This window comes from Xenopus laevis, chromosome 5S (genome assembly GCF_017654675.1).
Source record: "Xenopus laevis strain J_2021 chromosome 5S, Xenopus_laevis_v10.1, whole genome shotgun sequence".
NCBI lineage: Eukaryota > Metazoa > Chordata > Amphibia > Anura > Pipidae > Xenopus > Xenopus laevis.
In genome coordinates this window covers 17,961,021-17,977,900 of record NC_054380.1, presented here as the reverse complement: position 1 = coordinate 17,977,900, position 16,880 = coordinate 17,961,021, and the positions used below count along the sequence as shown (strand labels likewise).

The 16,880-nt window shown below is 42.3% G+C and overlaps 1 protein-coding gene across 2 annotated transcripts in view; it reads right to left on the bottom strand.

Moving 5' to 3' along the window:
* Positions 1–15,862, bottom strand: part of syt14.S (synaptotagmin 14 S homeolog) — a 103,875-nt gene extending 88,013 nt beyond the window's left edge. Inside the window, exons 1-2 of one of the 2 annotated variants that reach the window (XM_041564035.1) lie at positions 15,549–15,862; positions 402–449 (exon numbers count right to left, since the gene is read on the bottom strand). In XM_041564035.1, coding sequence (XP_041419969.1) covers positions 402–449; positions 15,549–15,642 — 142 coding nt within the window. In that variant the 5' untranslated portion in view covers positions 15,643–15,862. 2 annotated transcript variants of the gene reach the window in all.
* Positions 15,863–16,880: the final 1,018 nt, after the last annotated feature.

Sequence of the window (16,880 nt, the reverse complement as noted above, 5' to 3'; positions counted from 1 at the left end):
TATTAATACCATTGGGATCAACCATCATTTTTACCGGCCAGGCCAGTAAAATACCGGCCAGGTGGCAACCCTATAACCAGATGGGTGATCTAATCTACATGGTCCACTGACTATAGTGAAATATTATGCGCACAAAGGATTTTTGCCTGCAAATCGTTAGAAATCTTCAGAGATTGTCAGGAATCTGGGTAATGCATCAAAGTGACGGTAGTACAGGATATAGATCCAAAAATCAGATAATTCCCGATAAAATCAGGTGAGTTGACAGCTCTATAATAAGGACCGGGTTAGGTTACAAATCATCAACAAGTCCTTCTGCAGCATCAGTTATTGGGGTGGTTAATAGCAGCCCATGGGTCTCTGTGTACAGAACTGATTGTATTGAAACAGTAAAGTCCTACCTTTTCTAATGCAGATAAGTTCATGAACTCCACAGGTTCGCTCTCCACCTGCAAAAAATCATTTGAAAAAAAAACATGTTATACTGTGTAACCCAGATGAAATAGGTTCTAGAGCTGGCTCACTATTATTATACTTCATACCTGGATCTATTATAAAGAAACCTGTCATCTACAAAACTAAGATAAACATGATTTAAAAAAAAAAACAAAACAAAATACAGTCTTCTCGAGTTCCGTTTTAAACAATCAGACCTCGTATCTGGATATGCCAGGTCGGAAACATTCTGGATAGTAGATCTGTATTACTGTTCATTTATACAGCACCAACATACTGAATAACTCAGGCAGCTATTGCCTTCAATAGAAATTATATTTACAAATACATTTAATTCCACCAGACATTTGTAATGAATGAAATTGCAATAAAATCGAATTACATTGTCTTACATTTGGGTTTACACGTCTGGCTCTGCGAAACCTATACGATTTCTGTATTATTATTCTTTAAATTGAATTAAAGGGGTTGTTTTAGATGCATCTAAAGGTGGCCATACACTGTAAGATTCGCTGGTTTTAGTGAAGTTGCCAAATGAGAGATATTGTGGTTTCGTGCCAACAGATATGGTGGTAATGCCTAGGGCCAAACAATCGCATTATAAAATCTGAGTAGGGTTGCCAACCGCTGGTGGCTCTGGGCGGGTGGTGGGCCAAAGACGTTACAGGGGTGATGACGTTGTTTGTCGGGACAGTGACCGCACAAGTTAACGCACGCGTTAGGAAAACCGGGAAGGCAGTGTAGGGTTGCCAACTGCTGGTTCTGGACGGGTGATGTCACAGGGACGGGCGGGACAGTGACATCGCATGGGTGGATTGGTGGGCAGAGCTATGATGATACGTTAGGAAAACCGGGCCGGCAGTTTTGACTACGGATGCACCAAATCCAGGATTCCGGTCAGGATTTGGCCAGGATTCGGCCTTTCTCAGTAGGATTCAGATTCAGCCGAATACTTCTGCCCAGATTCGACCGAATCCTAATTTGCATATGCAAATTTGGGGCGGGGAGGGAAATCGCGTGACTTTTTGTCACAAAACAAGGAAGTAAAAAAATTTTCCCCTTTCCACCCCTAATTTGCATATGTAAATTAGGGGGGGTAAGGGAAAAACATTTTTGACTTCCTTGTTTTGTTTTGTTTGTCACTGTTCTGGCCATAAAGTCATCGTCCCTGTGACATCATTGCCCCACATATGCAAATTAGGTTTCGGATTCGGTTCGGTATTCAGCCGAATCTTTCGTGAAGGATTCGGGGATTCAGACGAATCCAAAATAGTGGATTCGGTGCATTCCTAGTTTTGACCCAGACAGCCCTTCCTTAAAACAGACTGTGAGGGTCAAATCCGGAAAGGTGGCAACCCTAAGTCAGAGCAAGGACCACATCAACGAGCAAACACAGATCTCAATTGGGGGGAGGCCTGTCGGAGGGCCCCATACACAGGGTAGATAAGCTGCCAAATCTGTCCAAAGGACCCAAATCAGCAGCTTAAATCTGCCTGTGTATGGCCACCTTTAAAGGTCCAAAGTATAGTTAAGCATATAGTAGTGGCCTTAATTCACCACGTGGCTGGCTGCTGAACAACATCTCCCAACCTCTTAATGCATTTTGTGTGACCTCATAAGAATCCAATGAAATGCACCCCCAGCCCCACGGTAGTTCCACCAATGAGGGAGTTGCTTCGTCAAAGGGGTGGTTCACCTTTAAGATACTTTTAGTATGTTATAGAATGACTAAATCTAATCAACTGTTTAAATGGTCTTCTTTATTTGTTATTGTTTTTGAATTATTTGATTTCTTCTTCTGACGCTTTCCAGCTTTCAAATGGGGGTCACTGACCCCTTCAAAAAAAACAAATGTTTTGTAAGGCTACACATTTATACTTATTGCTACTTTTTATTACTCATCTTTCTATTCAAGCCTCTCCTATTCATATTCCAGTCTCTTATTCAAATCAATGCATGGTTGCTAAGGTAATTTTGACACTAGCAATCAGATGGCTGAAATTGCAAACTGAAGAGCTGCTGAATAAAAAGTGAAATAACTCACAAATAATAAAAAATGAAAACCAATTGCAAATTGTCTCAGAATATCACTGTCTACAGCATACTAAGGGGGGCTATATATTAAAACTCAAATTTTTCAAAATAATAAATTCGACCCAACTCCCAACCATGATTAGGCTTAATTTACTAAAAAAAATCCTAACGGAAATTGTACGTGCAGGAAAAGTCTCCACTAATTTGCGCGACTTGTGCGACTTTTTCAAACTGTTGCCCGAAAACCTAGAATTTTTTGAGTTTTCCAAAACAAGCATCAAACAGCCCAAAACCTTTGGAAATCATGAAGAAACAAACATGTTCCAGTTGTAAAAGGGACCATCTGTCGCTGACTTTTACATGACTTCGACAGGTTTTAGGTGGAATATTGATGAACTTGATGGACGTGTGTCTTTTTTTCAACCTAACTTACTATGTTACTATGTAGGAAAAATTTGGATTTTTCCCCTTAAAAACTTGACCAGAAAAATTCCAGGCTTAATAACTAGGCCCCTAAAAGTTAACTCATAAGTGAACAGCCCCTTTAAGTGTGAGGTCAATATTTGGTCATATCTTGGCTGCTTGAACGATTTCATTGCCCCGCCGAGGGAAGAGAAGCCGGTATAACATAGTTACAATAGAATATCATTCTTCCCACACTACATAATCGTTAAGGTGATTTCACTAAATCACTATACTGTTCAGTACGGAGCGAGCGTGTTTAAAGCGATGCATCAAAGTCGCAGTGTAGACTAGAGAGGAATAAATTGCTTGTACTTACATGACTTATGGCTGCCGTGTTCCCCAAACCTGCTTAGTAATTGTATTAACAGAATTTATTCTCCATTGTGCAGCCAAAGAGCGAGAAGCAGGAACAGGCTGGATCAGTAATTACCAAGGCGTAAAAATAGGCCAGTAAGTGTCTATTGATTTTTGTTACCTCAATAGCACGTGATGCCCTCATAAACCTTATCGGCCATTAGTCTCTGTGAATGTCAAAGTGAATCTATAAACACGCGTTAACCTATCCATTACTCACACATACACTCGCCCACCGCAAACCTTTGGTTAATGTGGCTCGTCGGCCCTAAAGGGTTATCCGATCCCAAAATTCCATTGTTATAAGTGTGAACCCTTTGCCGTTTAACTGTCTGACAAGACAGATTTCTATCTGTTGCATCATTGATCTTAAAGGAGAACTAAACCCTAAAAATTAATATGGCTAGAAATGCAATATTTTATATACAGAACTTATTGCACCAGCCTAAAGGTTCAGCATATCTATAGTAGTAATGATTCAGGCCTTCAAAGTTGTCACAGGCGTTTGCCATCTTGGATTTTGTTAGGAGTGTCGGTGGCATTGCACATGCTCACTGTGCATTGAGTAGCTGTTGAAAAGCTAAACTTTCTTTGCAAATCATCAAGCACAGAAACGTGTTCAAACTTTCATAAACTGCCAAATGTTGTCAAATGGACATGGTAATTAGGGCATGTGCCCATAAATGGGTGTGGTCCAAAAATTAGACGTGCTACATGCGGTAGTCATGTGTGGGTCGGGTTTTTCCCGATCCGCATCTGCCCGATATCTGCCTTCCTTCCACCCACGCCCGACTTCCAGATTCCTTTTATAGACCCGCGCCAACCACCTACCGATGACGTCACAAAAGGGGTGGGGCGATCAGGCGCACGGCTATAAATGTTGAACCTGGAAGTCGGAAGCCAGCATTGTAAGGACGCGGGCGGGGAGAGCAGGCAGAAGAGCTCAACCCGGACCCACCCACGACCCAGAAAGGGGGGTGCAAGGTAGGCGCGCACATCACTAACATGCGGCTGATGTTTTTGTCCCTTTTTACATTTTTCAAATTTTGGGAGGTATGCTTTGCAACTGGTCTTCATTATTATAGTTAATTATTTGTTAATTATTTGCCTTCCATCACCGACCCCAGCAGACTAAAAATGATTGCCAACCGAGGCTACAATTTTATTGTTATGGCTACTTTTTATTACTTAATCTTTCTATTACGTCCTTCGCCTATTCGTATTCCAGTCTTTCAGTCAAATCACAGCCTGGTTACTAGGGTAAATAAGCAATTAGATATCAGATAATTACTGGAGACCGTCCAAACGAAAAAAAACACAATCAATAAAAAAAATGAAGACCATTTGCAAATCTGTCTACATCATACCGAAAGTTCATTTCAAGGTGAACCGCTCCTTTAACATTCCCTAAAAGAGATTATTTAATTCATTTAGTTTCTGAATAAAAAAATAAACTCTATGGGGCAAATTCACTAAGCGCTGAAGCGCCGAATGCTAGCGTTAATTCGCTAGCGTTTGCCATTTTCGTTACTGCGCAAATTCACTAACGAGCGCTGGCGTAGTTTCGCTAGTGTTACTTCGCACCCTTACGCCAGGCGAATTTTCGCTAGCTACGTAACTACGCAAATTCACTAACTTGCGCAGTGTCCTGAACGCTACCTTTTACGCTAGACTTCCTTCGCCACCTCAGACCTGGCGAAGCGTAATAGAGTAGATAGGGATTGTTTCAAAAAAAGTCAATTTTTTTTCTAAGTCCCAAAAAACGCTGGCGTGTTTTCTACATTATGGGTGATAGGCTGAAAAAGATCGAAATTTTTTTTGGGGCTCCCCTCCTTCCCCCTACATTTCCTGACTCATGGCAACTTACCTAGACAGTGGGCACATGTGTAGGGCAAAATAAAATTTTTATTTGATGATTTGAAGGTTTTCTAGGCATTTGTAGTGCTGATACGTATTCCTCCATTGAAATTTGAATTTCGCACCGTATGCAAATTAGCCTTCGGTGGAAAACTGGAGTAAAATACTTTCTCCATATTCACAAACAGAAATCTGCCTTAATTCCGTCTCAAACATCACTTTCATATTTTAGTGAAAGAAAGACAGTTTACAGACACTCTTATGAATTTGTCTTTCAAACGGCATAAAAATGGTGCAAAAACGACATTTTTAAACAACATTTTCTCCAGACATTTTAAAAATGGAGTAAAGCTCAGTATAACTCTTCTCCATGTGTCAGATCAATTCTAACATAATCTGCTTTGGTTCAGCCAATCTCCATTTCACCCCCTCTTCTAGGTCCCCCCAGGGCCGGATTTACATAGCGGGTAATTTAAAAAATGATTACGCATCCCCAATGTTTTTTAACCAATGTGGGTTTGGTTGGGCAGCATGCCCCCCCCCTAAAATCCTGCCACCCCAGGCCGGGGCCTTGGTGGCCTTTCCACAAATCCGGGCCTGGGTGCCCCAATGTGGAATTATTATCATATTAATAGGGATTAGCATTTTATAGTCAGGGCACAAGTTTCTGTCTAACGCTATAGGTGTAAAAGCCTCATTAACACAACAAGTAAAACGCTGATTTTTACATAAACATTATTTTACTAGTTTTAGCCTAATGAATGAGGCAATATCAGTAATTTGAGTGAATATATACTTTTAAGGAAAAGTAAAGCCTCCCAGTAATTTTTTTAGTTTTAGCTGCACTTCGACACTTGACCGGAGATAATAAAACATATTTTCTGATACAAATCCCTATATTATGCAAAATAGCATTTCTTGTAGTTAGACCCTTATATCTTGTTACAGAAGTGGACTTACGCAAACATGTAGTCAGATTTCTATTTTTATGTAACTACTGTCAGTCTGATCTATGTAAGGCCTACCCAGTGTCGGACTGGCCCGGCGTGACACCGGGAAGAAACCCGATGGGCCCCCGCCGGGCCAGACCCCCTCGCCCCATATTTTTAATCCCCCCCAAAAATATAGATTTCAGTGCAGTTAGCGCATGCGCCGTTCTCGCCTTGATGCGTGTGTGCGCGACGAGCAGCGCCTCAGTAGGGGGTGGGCGGGGAGGCCAGAGGGGGGCCCTGGACAGCAGTCCCGGTGGGCCCCGGGCCCCCCAGTCCGACCCTGGGTCTACCAGAGTGCCTTGCCCCAACATTTGTTTGTTTGCAGGCAGATTTAGAAAGCCCAGGTTATCCTGAAAAAAATTATGTATAATTTTCCCAGGTAAAATAAACCCCTGCCTCGGAAATGCAGATTTAATGTCTGACTGACAGATTTAATAAGAGTTAAAGACAAATTCAGAAAAAATGTCGTGCAAAAGACAAATTCTGAAAAGTGTCTGTTTAAAAGACAAATTTTTATCTCCACTTTTATTTTGTCTCAGTATCACCACTTTTGTGAAGGGGGACGCATATCGGGGTGGGAGTGGGCGGAGTCATGGGGAGTGGGTGGGGCAGAGGCTGGTTGTGGGCGGGCTGGGAAATGGGTGGGAGGAGGGGTTATCAGAGTGCTCTGGGCCCCTCTAAAGATTTTTTTGCAGAGCCACTGTTTTCAGACTAAGATGACCTCAAAGAGGTGCCTATTGTCCATGCCTGATTGATTTCCGAAAAAGGCAAGAGGGCCTCCCTTGATTGTGGAACTTCCCTTGTGTCAAATAACTTGGCAATCCAGCAAACACTTTGTACTATTTAGATACCTACAGCGGTGTTTACATGGCATAGAAGGTCAAGCATACTATGAAGGAACCACAGGCAGGTCAATAAGGGCTGCTAGCCATGGAGACAGTCTGAATGTATGGACGTGTCCATAAACAAAACCTTGTTGCCTTTTTGTACCAGCATGTGTTCCATTATAATTACTTATACCCCTTCATTCCGCAGTACGACTGAGCCCTATAAATAAATAAACACTTTATACATAAGTAATGATTCTGCACACCAAAAACGGCAGCTTCTGAAGCACCTACATGCCGCGGTTTATCTTTAAACAAATGATCTTGCGATGCTCATGGAAAAAATAACATTCAGTCAACAGATATGGAATGATCCTGGGAACACTTAGATGGCTATGTATGCACTTACATAGAAAATGTACATTTAGGAAGTACGGTTAATCTTTAATTTAGATGCCTAAAGGTGCCCATACACGGGCCGATATAAACTGCCGACAGACTAAGACTGTAGTTTATTGGGTAGTGCATGGGGGGCTTCCAACAAGCTTCCCCAATCGATGTCGGCCAGATGTTGATCAGATAGGTTTAAAAATCCCTTTGGATTGGACTGTGTTGGGTGGTTAAAGGAGAACTTAAGGCCCCAATAATAAAAGCCCCTACCCTGGATAGTCCCCCCTCACAGCTTCCCCCCCCCCTGCATAGGTGATTACCCCTGAAAGTGCCCCAAAAAAATTACTCACATATAGGTGCAGCTTCTTTATATAAACTATAGTAGTACTTATCTGTTATCTACTGTGTATCCTGTGCTTGAATGGCTGCCCCCACAGCTACACAGCAGCTTGTTTATATAAACTATAGTAGTACTTATCTGTTATCTACTGTGTATCCTGTGCTTGAATGACTGCCCCCATGGCTACACAGTAGCTTGTTTATATAAACTATAGTAGTACTTATCTGTTATCTACTGTGTATCCTGTGCTTGAATGGCTGCCCCCATGGCTACACAGCAGCTTGTTTATATAAACTATAGTAGTACTTATCTGTTATCTACTGTGTATCCTGTGCTTGAATGGCTTGATGGTCAGTCTCCATATTTTTGTAATAAAAGTTTTTACTATATTTAAGACCTGTGAGTGCAGATCCTTCCTGTCGGATGCGGATAAAGGTCCTGGGGGTTTAACTTGAAGGACTACTATTAATTATAAAACTCTACTAATAGAGAGGGGGTTGTCTTGACCCGCCGTCATTTAGTTCACAATTTTTATATTAGTACAAAATAGCGCAACATGGATACACAATAACCTTTGAGGGGGAATTTCTGTCCTCCCCCACTTCAGTCCTATACAAAATCAATACCTTTTGTTATGGATTACAGACAGCAGCATGACCTACAGAGTGTAGCATTAAAGGGATTGTAAACCCATAGAATTGTAAGCACATTTCCAATACACAAGACACTTCTACACTGAGTGAACGTTATTTCTAAAATGTCATCGCCTGTTAAAGGCTGTTTCTGTCTGCCCTTTTCTGCACTGCTGGTTCTGTCTTTTGAAACAATGTAGCAGAAGTCCACCAGGGCAGAAAATAGAAAGAAACAGACTATGGGAATATATATTATTAACAAACAACGAATAAAGTACATTGTCCATGGCACTAAACAAGAGATAATCCGGTACGGAGAGATACGAATGCTAATAGGGTTCTGTACAAGAGCAGTTCTATATCTCAGGCATTCCTTCAAATTCTACAGTTCAGTTCAGAGCCAGACGCTCTTATCTCTTATGTTTACAATATATCACCTTCCCCTTCTTCAAAAGATATTACTGGAAAGGTGAGAATGCTCTTGTGCCGGTGGCTGATAAATCTGTCATCGTTTAGAGCCCAGTGTCTGACTCCCACTATGGATACAGAATCAAAACTAAAAGTAGCACCACAACAAAAAAAAAATAACATTCCCTGGATTTAAGCTCCCCATAGACACGACGATTCTTCTTGCCGAACGACGATTTAAGGAAAGTCCGACCAATCCTTCGAAATTATCGTGCGGTTAGTGGGATTCGAACGATCGTACATCTTAGGATTTTTCGGCCGACATCTGTCAGGAAATTGATCGGCCAGGTTAAAAAATCTTTGGTCGGTCCCAGTGCAATCTATCTATGTTTGCAGGGCCAAGCAGGCAGCTCCCCTTTGTTTTCCTGGCAAATTGGTATTTTAGTTGATGGTCAATTCGTACGATCGTACGATCGTTCAGAGAAAATCGTGGTCTCACGATGAGGATTGGATCTTTTAAAAATCTCAACATCTATGGCCAGCTTAAATTTGACCAGACGCTACAATAACGATCTTACCTGGATCTTTCTCTTCAATACACACGTGCCCTAGGGCCCAACTATCAGATTATAATGAAAGCAATACGGGCGGTCAGATCACAGGACTGCATCAACAAACAGATGTGGTCCCCGATCCAACAGGATTTTTACCCCTGCACGATCTATATCTGCCCGACTCCTGGCCAGATATCGATTGAAGAAACTCGTTGAAGGGCCCCACACACAGGCCTATAAGCTGCCAACTCGGACTGTCGGAAGCTTTTATGACCCCATATATGGCCACCTTTACTGTCTTAAAGGGGTAGTTCAGCTTTATGATGTAGACATTGATATTCTGAGACAATTTGCAACTGGTCTTTATTTTTTATGGTTCTTCTCTTATTTAGCTTTAAGTTCAGCAACTCTCCAGTTTAACATTACAACTAATGATTTAAAAACGATGAAAAAAAATGAAAACCGATTGCAAAGTTGCTGAAACATTCTAAAGGTTCTAAAGTGGCCATACATGGACAAGAGCTGCCAAATCCAGACTCAGCAATTTATTGGCCCCATTATAGGGGCCCACGGACCAGCTTGCTGAGCTGGTCTGCTGCTGATCTGGTCCAAAATCGGCCAGATAAGAAAATCCAGTTGGACAAGGAGATCATGAACGTGCTTTTACAGATCATTCCAACCTGGCCCAGCACAATGGTGGCTAAATCAGGCTGCTTGTTTGGCAACATCACCATAAGAGTGGATCTGGTTGTTTATGTCCACCTTCAGATGCCAATAGAACTATAGGAGCGTGAATGATTTCAGATATCTTTTCATGAATTAAGAGTAGCGAAATTATTCATTGGGTAAACAATCTATTAGAGATTACTGTCTTTCACATTAACCACTTCCGGCACAAAGCTGCATGTAGAGAGACACATTGACACTGAAAAAGTGATAGTGAAGAGTAAAGGTCCCCATAGACGCAAAGATTTTTTTTTGCCGAACGAGCAATTTTAGCAAAGTACAACCAATCTGTCAAATTATGGTGAAGTTAGTGGGATCCGAACGATCGTATATCTTACGATTTTTCGGCCGATATCTGTCAGAAAGTTGATTGGCCAAGTTAAAAACCTTTTCGGTCCCAGTGCAATCTATCTATGTCTGCAGGGCCAAGCAGGCAGCTCCCCTTCAGTCTTGTTGGCAATATCGCCTGAAATGGTCTTTTTTCGTTGATGGACACGTTGTACATTTAAACGATCGTTTTGAGATAATCATGGTCTCACGATAAAGAAAAGATCTTTTAAATATCTTTACATCTATGGCCATCTTAAAGCTGGCCATACAGGGAAAGATCCACGATCAGATCAGCCCCATATTGGGGTAAGATTGATCTTGCCAAATGAACAAATCTTACCCCAATATGGGGCTGATCTGATCAGTTGGATCTGACCCTGGCTCCTGCCTGTAGTCGGTTCATATGGACGGGGATATAGGCAGTCGGAAATTATTAACCTTCCCAATCGAAATCTGCCTAATTTTCTCCCAGATATTGCTGAAGCAGGCTGACTCCTTTTGAAAAGGCTGAATCAGTAGCCTTAACGTGTGGTCACCTTTAATTGACTATAGGAATTCCGCTTTTACGTACCCATGTAGTACGTTTTCCTGGATATGACGGCAAACCTTTACTTGACTATGGTGGAATTCCGCTAAGTACCAGGGTAGTACATTTTCCCAGATATGACGGCACTTGTAAACCGCATTCATTCCTTCCAGAATCTTACGGTTTCCCGGATATTATGTAGATATGGCGGTGCCAGGAAAACCGTAAAAGCAGAGGTCCACTGTATTTAAAGGGGAACGCCACAAAAACATAACTTTTTGAAAAGTAAACATAATTTCAAGCAACTTTGCAATATACATCAATTAAAAAATATGCAGACTTTTCATGATTGTTAATGGTTTCTGGCAGTTCCCTAAGCCTAGCCCCCTGCTCTCCTGCTGATCTGTCTGACTACTTTGCTGAGCTGGCTGACTACTGTTACTTTGTATCAACAGCCAACTGTCCTTAGCCTGCATCCTCCAAACCCCACAATTCCCTGCACACGTGATTTCACTAAGGAAGATCACAGTGCAATGCATTGTGGGTTATGTAGTTCCTGCATGCTGTCTGTAAGCTGTGGAGTAGTTGTTACAATTTGTAACATCAGTGTTTAGTCCCTCCTTCCCTGCCAGGATTTCAAATGATGCAGAAAGAGAAGAACTGTTAAACAGCTGGATTTCAGCATAGAAAATGGCATTTATTCATACTTTTTGAAGAAACAGGTAACTGTGATGGGTATATCAGGGGTCTCTGTGTTATGTGGGCCTCTTTATCACATTTTGGTTTGGAAGCCAGAGTTCCCCTTTTAGATATTGTACAACAGGAGTGCCCATACTTTACTAATGTGAGTCTACTTACTAATGTGTGTCTACTTTCAGTGATCTTGTCCCATTATGATCTACACCCACAAAAGCATTGTTGCCATTCTGTTCCATGGAAAATATTACTTAAATATTATATTGATTTATGGGAAAATGTATATTGTTATATTTAACAAACAACTATTTCTTATGAATGAAAAGCACAGGAGGAGGATTTAGACAAGCTGTTGACAGTGACTTGAGATCTACTGATCCCCAACTAAAGGTCTGCTGGTAGATCCCCATCTACATTTTGGGCACCAGAAAGCTTTGAATTATGTAATAGACTCCATTCTCTCCAAATAATGCAAATTTTTAAAAAATTATTTCCTTTTTCTCAGTAATAATAAAACAGTAGCTTGTACTTGTTCCCAACCAACATATACTTAATCCTTATTGGAAGCAGAATTAGCCTATTTAATGTTTACAAGATTTTCAAGTAGCCTTAAAGGGGTGGTTCACCTTTAAGGTAACTTTTATTATGTCATAGAACGGTCAATTCTAAGCAACATTTCAAGTGGTTTTCATTATTTATTTTTTATAGTTTTATAGTTATTTTCCTATTACTTCTGACTCTTTGCAGCTTTCAAAAGGGCGCTGCTGATTCCCTTCTAAAAAAACGAATGCTCTGTAAGGCTACACATTTATTATTATTGCTACTTTTTATTACTGATCCTCCTATTTTCGGCCTCTCCTATTCATATTCCAGTTTCTTATTCAAATCAATGCATGGTTGCTAGGGTAATTTATACCCTAGTTACCAGATTGATTAAGATGCAAATTGAAGAGCTGCTGAATAAAAAGCTAAATAAAGTTTCATTAATAAAAAATTAAAACCAATTGCAAATTGACTCAGAATATCACTCTTTGCATCAAACTAAAAGTTAATTTAAAGATGAACAACCCCTTTAAGGTAAACCCCCAGGTACTAAGCATTCTGGATAACAGGTCCCGTACCTGTATTAAATTTTAAATTCTCAATGACAATTGAATATAAGCTTTGTAAATATAATACAAGTATGGCATCCAGAACGCTCGGAATTATGGGAAAGCCGTCTCCCATCGACTCCATGTCCCCAGGTCCCGAGCATTCTGTATAACAGGTCCCCATTCCTGTTTAAGAATAAAACAAGACTACAAGTCTGCATAATGTACCAATCACTTATTTCCCCACGACTATTCAAATGAAAATTATTTAGAGGGTTTAGGGCTTATTTGTACGACATTGCAATTGAGGGCAGTGTCTGTCTGCTACAGACCCAGCAGTGTAGAAAGGTAAAAATTAAATTTTCAATAAGCTTTACAGTTGCAAATAAAGGTGGCTATACCTGGGCAGATTTAAGCTGCTGATTCGGGTTCTTTAGACGGATTTGGCCTATGTCTGGGGCCTATGACAGGCCTTCCTGATCAATAGCTGGCCAAAAAATAGGCCAGACCTCAGTCAGACAACCTTGATTTTTCTGCAGGATAGAGGACTGCATCGATGCTCGTTGATGTGGTCCTCGCTCCCACTTTTCATATCCCCTTCATTGTAATGTGATTGTTTGTCCCTAGGGCCAGACGACTGCATTATTGCCGGTCCAAGGTGAGTCTGTAGGGGAAAGATTCGCTCCTTTGGCGACTTCGCCAAACAAGCGCTGGGTCGGACTGGGGGGCCCGGGGCCCACCGGGACTGCAGTCCAGGGCCCCCCTACTGTGTGCGCCGTGCGGAGCTGTGTGCCAGCCCCTTGGCACGGATGCGCACAAGACACCCCATCGGCGCTCATGCGCACACTGCACGTCGCAAAGATCCTTTTTTAAAAAAGAGCAACAGGAGAGTGGGTCTGGCCCGGCCGGGGGCCCATGTGGGTCGGGGCCCATCGGGTTTTTTCCCGGTGTCCTGCCGGGCCAGTCCGACACTGAACGAGCAAATCTTACAGTGTATGGCCACCTTAACTTGAAAACCACTGGCTCTGTCTTTAAAGGGCCTTACAGTTAACTTTTAGGGGCCGATTCACTAAGCTCGAGTGAAGGATTCGAATGAAAAATACTTCGAATTTCGAAGTATTTTTTGGGTACTTCGACCATCGAATGGGCTACTTCGACCTTCGACTACGACCTTCGACTTCGATTCGAACGTTTCGAACGAAAAATCGTTCGACTATTCGACCATTCGATAGTCGAAGTACTTTCCCTTTAAAAAAAACTTCGACCCCCTACTTCGGCAGATAAAACCTACCGAAGCCATAGGTTTGCTAACCTTTTTTTGATTGAAGGATTTTCCTTCGATCGTTGGATTAAAATCCTTCGAATCGTTCGATTCGAAGGATTTAATCGTTCGATCGAACGAAAAATCCTTCAATCGATCGAATGAACGTTTAGCGCTAAATCCTTCGACTTCGATATTCGAAGTCGAAGGATTTCAATTCGAGGGTCGAATTTCGAAGTATTTTTAACTTCGAAATTCGACCCTTAATGAATCTGCCCCTTAGTATGTCATAGAATGGTTAATTCTACGCAACTTTTCAATGGCCTTCATTTTTAAGTTTTCAAATTATTTGCCGCCTTCTTTAGACTCTTTCCAGCTTTCATATGGGGGTCACTGACGACATCTAAAAAAACAAATGCTACAAAGTTATTGTTATTGCTACTTTTTATTCAAGCCTCTCCTATTCATATTCCAGTCTCTTATTCAATGGTTGCTAGGGTAATTTGGGCCCTAGCAACCAGACAACTGAATAAAAAGCTAAATAACTCAAAGACCACAAATGATAAAAAAAATGAAAATCGATTGCAAATTGTCTCAGACTATCCCTCTCTACATCATACTAAGAGTGAATTTAAAGGTGAACAACTCCTTTAAAACAGTGTAGTAGAATCAGACATGCGAGCTTATTTGCGGGCTGTTAATAAGCCGGCTTCTGCTACAAACGTCGAGTCGGAACCAGCAGTACAGAGATCAGAATTAGCAATTAATCACACAATTAAATCACTACTCCCAGCATCCATCATAAAAATGAAAGCTGCCTTGTGGTGCAGGGAGTTGTAAGTTATCGGCACCTAAAGATCCATTACTTACTTACTGTACTAGCACCAAAACCTTTCTAATGATACTATAAACACACCAAACCCCTTCATGGGTCACATGACTTGTACAGCATTTACCCAGTTCCTGCCGTGTCGGACTGGGACACCAGGGGCCCACCAAAAACCCTTAGACCAGGGGCCCACTCTAAATATTATTTTCCTCACTCAACCTCTATTCTCCTATTCTCTTTTCTTTACATACTATAATCTATTATTCCATCTATTTAGCCTCTTTATTCTCATAGAAATAGGCAATGACCATGAAATAGGCCAAAAGTTTAGTAGCATGAGGGCCACTGACACCTGGGCCCACGGGAGTTTTCCTGGTATCCCCGTGGGCCAGTCCGACACTGGTTCCTGCCCACCCTGTGCAGAGACACAACACCCAGCCATGCACTTAGCAACAATGTAATCCAATCAGCGGCCTCTCTATGGCTCTGGGGATGAAGCCATGCCAGTCACAAACAGGAAACGTTAAGCATTCTAGCTATAGCAGAACTACATGTTCCAGCATCCTCAGCGGTGCCTTCATAGCACAAGGGATAGAGGGGAGCTGCATTTCTCTAACAGCTGGATCACCAGTCTCTGCCGCTGTACTCATGGCACATCTATACACACACAGCTATTTGCCTGCCAGTCACACAAGCCCGGCAGCTGTCTCCCGCACTCACACCCCGCTGAGAAGTTGCCAGTGATCTGCTCAGCAGCCGGTTATTGGCCTACTTACTTACCATCAATCGCCATGATGCTTTCAGGATGGAGCGTACCAAAGTACCGGTGAGAAGGGGTGGAGCGAGCCTGCGATTGACAAGGAATAAACCACATGCACTCAGCGCAACAGCGAGCGACTCCGTGTCTCCCCCAGATTGTGACAGCTGCTACTGGGGATGCTGTGCAGTACGGAAAGCATTTTAGGACATCCTCAGGAGAAATCACTCTCCTGTATGCGCTCTCCTAAGGAAGCAGAATGCAGACTCGCCTATTATTACACTCACACATCAGAAAAAGCTGCAGTCACACCTCCGATCATGTTCCCATCTCCCCCCTCCTGTCTCACTTCTTGGTCCTCCTCCCTCAGTCCTCACTCCTCCTCCCTCCTCAGCTCTCCCTCCTCAGCATCTCTCCGTGCTCAGCCCTCACTCTCCGGTATGCGCTCTCCTAAGGCAGCCGTGCTTGTTATTTTACTAACACATCTGAAAAAGCTGTATTCACACCTCCATCTTGGCTACATATCATGTTCAGATCTCACCCCTAGTGTCTCCTTTCTCTGTCCTCCTTCCTTCCCCTCCGTACTCAGTTCACATCACTCCTTCAGCTTTTTCGGATGTGTTAGTAAATAACAGGCACGGCTGCAATCCGCTACCTCAGGAGAGCGCATACCGGAGAGGGATTTCGCATGAGGATGTCCTAAAATGCTTTCCGTAGAAGCCAGCTATAGTCGGGAGAGAATTTTATTAAACTATATTAAACAATTACAACAGAAATACAATTACATTGCAATAAATCAATAGAAAATGTACATTCCTCCAAAGCATCATATTTCCCAAAGATTTCTCAGTTTCCATTGTCGTAATGAAAAGCAGTTCATTCACAATAACTTTTGCAACATGTTCCATGGGATCCTTTGTCTGTCCCAGAGTCCATTTGCATCTCATGTGCCAGACAGGGGCGCTCCACCAATGAGGCGAGTAGAGGCACTCGACTCAGGCGGCAGCGCCCCCTGGTTGCCAGGGGCGGCAAAAATGTCGCTCCTGGTAACTAAGAGCCGAATTTCCGGTTTTCAACTGGCAATTGCGCTCTCTGCACTAGCGACGTGGACCCGTCCGGTGCTGAAGCTGAAGAAAATGCTCCAGTGATTCATCCTTCCCACAACCCCAGGGACAGTCCCTACTAACAACGCTCCTGTACTTGAGGTTCCCCCTCACAAATAACTTTCCATGAAAGGACAGCCAAGCATTATCCCAAAAATTTTTCGGAATTCTCCTACTATTAGGGATGGGAACCCTTAGCTCTCTTCCATGAGCCTACTAATGCCATCCTGAAATATTGGGCGGGTACAAAAG